The sequence below is a fragment of the Solanum tuberosum genome, unplaced genomic scaffold, assembly GCF_000226075.1.
Source record: "Solanum tuberosum cultivar DM 1-3 516 R44 unplaced genomic scaffold, SolTub_3.0 scf00272, whole genome shotgun sequence".
NCBI lineage: Eukaryota > Viridiplantae > Streptophyta > Magnoliopsida > Solanales > Solanaceae > Solanum > Solanum tuberosum.
The window spans coordinates 670,844-676,038 of NW_006239194.1; the positions used below are offsets into that span (position 1 = coordinate 670,844).

At 37.0% G+C, this 5,195-nt stretch overlaps 2 protein-coding genes and 1 non-coding gene across 11 annotated transcripts in view; 1 reads left to right on the forward strand and 2 right to left on the reverse strand.

Moving 5' to 3' along the window:
• The window catches only part of LOC102587641 (uncharacterized), a 25,453-nt gene extending 23,152 nt beyond the window's left edge, over positions 1-2,301 (forward strand). For 5 of the 9 annotated variants that reach the window (XM_006358252.2, XM_006358246.2, XM_006358250.2 and 2 more), the window contains 3 exons: positions 675-798; positions 879-959; positions 1,516-2,301. In XM_006358252.2, the coding sequence (XP_006358314.1) occupies positions 675-693 (19 nt within the window). In that variant the 3' untranslated portion in view covers positions 694-798; positions 879-959; positions 1,516-2,301. Of the gene's footprint in view, positions 1-674; positions 803-878; positions 960-1,515 lie in introns of all 9 variants that reach the window. The other 4 variants (XM_006358247.2, XM_006358248.2, XM_015313884.1 and 1 more) reach the window with 4 other exon arrangements.
• Positions 277-385, reverse strand: MIR5303H (microRNA MIR5303h). Its single transcript, NR_127228.1, has one exon. It is a non-coding gene; the product is annotated as a microRNA MIR5303h (primary transcript).
• A 1,031-nt stretch (positions 2,302-3,332) lies between the features above and the next one.
• Positions 3,333-5,195, reverse strand: part of LOC102589266 (uncharacterized) — a 9,020-nt gene continuing 7,157 nt past the window's right edge. The window contains exon 3 of the mRNA XM_006358253.2: positions 3,333-4,184. Within this exon, the coding sequence (XP_006358315.1) occupies positions 3,642-4,184 (543 nt within the window). The 3' untranslated portion in view covers positions 3,333-3,641. The remainder of the gene's footprint in view (positions 4,185-5,195) is intronic.

Genomic DNA, 5,195 nt, shown 5'->3' on the forward strand with positions numbered 1-5,195 from the left:
CCTTGGTATATTATTCATATCTTATTGGTGTTGTAGATGGTTAATGGCTTATTAGCTAAGTTGCTCGGACTCCATGAATATTGCCGCACCCGTGTCAGATCCTTCAAAAATACACTATTTTTGGAGGATCCGACACGCACCCATCGACATCTTTGAAGAGTCCAAGCAACATAGCTTATTAGTATTTGGTATGTAAGAACCTTGAAACAAGTAGTTGTTGTCTTGTTCACCTGTAACTCCTATTGACTGGTTTTCCATGACTTGTGAGAATCTCTGTTGCTCAGACTCTTCAAAAATGTTGAAGAGTGTGTTGGATCCACCAAAAGTAGTGCTCTTTTTTGGAGGATCCGACACGAGTGCGGCAACAATTTTGGAGAGTTTGAGCAACTTAGGTGAGGATTTTATTCAATGCACAAGATAATTAAACAAAATTATGTGTCCTGTTTCTAAAGCCAAGTGATCATATGTGCATTTCCTTGTGCATCTAGGTGTGTCTAGTACATTTCCAATAAAGGCAGCATGAAAAGCACCTATATTATTTTCTGTATGAGGAAGGACGACTAAGCAACTATGCTACTGTTGGCACCCCAAACTAAAAACTACAACTATGTATTATGAGAATGGCTATTCAATTAGCTGTTGAAATATGTGTGCCTCATTGATTGTTGATGTAGGTTTAGAATGCTCCACTAATTGATCAAGGACTGGCAAGTTGGCAGCAAGCATTTCCTCCCCTCTTTGTCTGGAAACGCTTGTCAGTGCTGGCACATGTGGCAGCGCCTCTGGAACCGTCATTCTGTAGGTGCATTTGCTTTAGCTTGAGTGCTCCTTTGACTCGATCTTTAATTGAAGTAATAGCATTATGAAAACTCTTTCAGAAATTCAGCTATTGATTTGATGATCTCTATAGGACGTGGTCAGATTTACTTATTAGGGACAGAAAAACCGGCAAAACACAGGTACGATTCTCAATCAACAAGATCAAAATGTAATATGTGTTTATGCAGCTATTGGTCGTATGATTATTTGAACTTGGTTAATGCACTAAGTTTCCATCCCTTAAGATTTATTTTGTTTCCTTTATTGAAAAGAAAAATCTAACATAAAAAACTGTGCAATATCAATGCAATGTTTTGTTTTGGTAAGAAAGTGTTGCATTACAAATAGAACATTTGGTTTTCGAGATAATATAAAATGATAAATGCATACTTATGCAAGAATTTTTGCATTATATTATACGTTATAGAATATGCAACAGTACATGGAAATCAAGGATATGTGACTATATATAGATACATGCCCGCATGTACCTAATTAGTTCAGCATAAAAGAAAGAGAAACCACTTGAGAAAAAAGATTTCTTTGAAACAAAAAACACAGGACTCTCTTGCCTGCATTTTGATTGTGCAAAAACTTTCTTTCTTGTTGGTGAGAAGTCCTTTGAATTAATAGTTCATTGATGAAAGCCATAATTTTTTTTTTCTTAATCGAGTATGGCCATCGATTCACAAGCAGGTTAAAAATCAATGATGAGAATCTCCGATGGATATGTGAGCTCTCAAATCAGCTTCAGATCGCAAGGTAACATATGCAGAAGATGGGGAAGGAAAATCCATGAGTATGTCTACAAAGTATATCAAAAGCTCAAGTATGATCACTTTGTAAGGATCGAATCATGGTGAGAAGACGAGAAGAGTTATGATTGATGAATGTCTGGTATGTATTAAGTAGTAAAAAGAGTCTCAATCGTCTTTCGTCGCCCTTTACTCAATAATCCCTCAAAGAAAGCAAGTAGCAAGTCAGTCTGCGCATAGCATACTTTTTCAACTATTCTCCTTTCCTTGTTGAAGGGGAATGGAAATCAAAACTTCAACACGTATGATCGCTTTGTAAGGATCAAATCATGGTGAAAAGATGAGAATTGAGTTATGATTGATGAAAGTCTGGTACAAAAGTGGAAGCTTGACATCCTTCACTGGAGTTTATAAGCCATACTCTAATCGGGAAAGATTAGAATTTTGGGAGGAGGTATCTGCAGTCAAGGCTTTATGGAATGATTAATGGGTGGTACAGGGTATTTCAATGTATGCAGTTATGAACCTGAAAGATTCAATTGCATTCCAAGGTCGAGCACCATATCTATTTCTCTGTTTATATCAGTAGTCTTGTCCTATGATTTCTGTTACTCCCCGTTGTTTCTTGAGCTTTGGTTATCGCATTAATTGACTATTGTTGTTGTTTCTTGTTTTCTCAATACCATGTAATGCTTTCCGTATTATTTGCTGTGTCCGGTTTACTTTTTTTTTTTTTTCAAACTGGTTTAACATCAGTCACTTGAGGAAAAGGTATTTTAGAAACAACCTCTCCTCCTGCACAAGGTAAGGATAAGGTTTGCATACACTCTACCCTCTGTAGACTCCACCTATGGGATTATACCGTGTATGTTGTTGTACGAAGGTCAAGAGCTATGAGGAGCTTTTCTCTAACTTTATTTAGGGCATGGAATTGATTGATCTCCTATAACAAGGAGCTTGCTACACCTGGTTTAGTGGAGAAGAATCTGCTCAAGCTTCCAGAAATTCAGATTCCTAATCTCTAATGAATGGAATGATACTTTTGGCTCTATAAATCAACTCTCTCCTTACTTTTAAAACTATCAGGTGTGATTGGTTTTCAGTTTCCTACCTGACTATCACAAAATATTATTGCACGCCTTAACTATCAGTTTTTTGCTTTTCCTACCTGAAATTTTAGGCTCTTTCACTCTATTTTAATTTGAAAACATGTGCTACAACATGAAGGCTGGACATTCTAAAACTTCGTTAGCTCTTTAGTTTTGTATATTTTGTAATCTCTATGCACCTTCTTGGTGCCTTTTATGATATCTTACTAAGTGAAAAAATAAGAAGAGTACATGCACTAGCAACACTGGGATAAGGAGTAAATGACCCTTTACTATTTCAGTGTTATTCTTAACTCCTTTTTTTTTAAAAATTGATGAAGAAATTTATGAAACAATAGATCAGTAGGGTCAAATGAAAAGTTGAAAAAAGAACCAAGACTAGATGTCCTTTGTTTTGGATGAAGGATAATTGTTATAGTAATCCTCCTATTCACCTACTTCAACTATTTTTGAGCACCTCATATCTTATCCTTTTACGGTGTCAGAAGGCACAGATATGCTTGTTGACACATTGGTTAAGGTATAGTTCCAACTTCCAGGCGATAAGAGCAAGAATGCCCAAAAAAGTTGGTTATGTTTTTGCAAGACATTAATACATTTGATTTTTTTAATGAAAAGCCCCACAAGTAATTGGGTAAATTCACTAATCTAAAAAAAATAACAGCATTCTGAAAAAACAGTAGAAAATCATGTACAATATGAAGAAAGTGAAAATCAAACCAACAACCAGCAATACCAATTCTGGCACCAAGGAGGTCAGCTATGACATGTGAACTCATGTCGACTGATCTCTCTATTTCTTTTTCTTTCTTCCTTTTTTGCTTTGGGGGTTGAGGTAGGTTGGGGATGGGGGGTGTGAGAGGGTTGTTTTGACTTATTTTCAAAGACATCAACATAAATCTACAAGGTGATAAATTTATGAGAGTAATAAAAGAAACATTTACAGAATTTAGAGAAATCAATTGGTGGCCAAACTGTCTGAATCAACGTCATCAACAGTGAGCCAGTCACTGGAGTCCTCACCTTCGGAATCTTTATCCCGGTGAATAGATTGGCCAGCCTTCTGCTGACTACCTTGAGCTTTAGAGTTCTCATTTAGTTGAATCCATTCATGAGATTCACTAGATGAGGAAACTTTCTTTCTGTGTGTGGGCTTGCTTCCTTGTAGTCTACTATCCGATAGATCGGTATCATCATCCTCAAGATCACTGAAAGAAACGTCATCCTCGTTCTTGTCAGCATATGAGGTTGTATTCTTGGTCTTTTCATCTTCTAACTGCTCTTGACGTTTCTCGTCATGCAAACTATCTTCATCTTGAGAGGCATTTGCAGTCTCTACTGAAATATTTTTCTCCTCCAATTTACTATCAGACCCTTGCTGTCCACTGACCTTGACATCCATCTCAGATGCATCAACAATCTCAGAGTCCTTAGATTCTTCTGGCTGTGGATCTTTCTTACTTTGTAACTGCTGCAGAAGTGTCTCCCTTACTTCAACAATCTACAGCATAAGTCAAATTAACTTGAAAAAGATGATCAACAATAACAAAAACAACATATGTAATCCTACAAGTAGGGTGCGAGGATGGTAGGATGTATGCAAACCTTAGGTAGAGAGGCTGTTTTTCTTGAAAATGATGACACATGTCATCGTAAATTTTCATTCAAAAACAGTCGACAAAAGATTGCCACTTGCAAATATGAGAAAAGGGAAAAACAAACATGACCAAGAGAACTCTACATCTCCATAGAATAACACACCTCAACCCCACCCCCCAACATCTCCCAAACAAACCCCCTGAAAAAATAAGTGATTAAATCATCTCTTATCCCAACATGTTGGATCAGATGTAAGCCGTTGTAACCACCTGAAAAGTCAATAACTTGGGCATTTCAGGGAGGAAGAGCTATTGGGTTAAGAAAGTCGATAGATACAGCCATACAGGGAAGAGCATACTTTGAGGTTTAGGATCTTCGCGAGGCAAGACAGTTGAAGCCTACACTATTATTTACTGAACTCAAGCCAGTTGAAGCCTACACTATAACTTACAGAACAATCTTTCACAGGTGGTACAATACATCATTCTTCCCTCAATCTCAAATGCCAAGTCAAGACTTGGATCTTTTTTCTTTAGTAGCCTACACTTCGTACATTTTCCTTGGCATGATCTATACAGATACTCTGCATAATGCTGTAACTTTTCAATTCCATGAATGATGGCATCGGTATGTAGGTCTTCTCCAAATTGTCCAGGGTGTAACAATGATAGTAGACAACAAACTACTGTTAGATAAAACTACTAACCAACTGACCCAGTCAGTCCAAAACACCGACCGAAACGGTTGTTAAACTTACCACAAAATGTTTTTTTTAAGTTTAACCAACCGTCAGTATTCATAAAAAAATTATCTAAACCGACTAAGAATATTGACCATGTTGGTCGGTTTTTAAAAATAAATCCAGATCTAGTGGTCGACTTTCCATCCACCATTTTTCCTCTCCTCTCAAAAT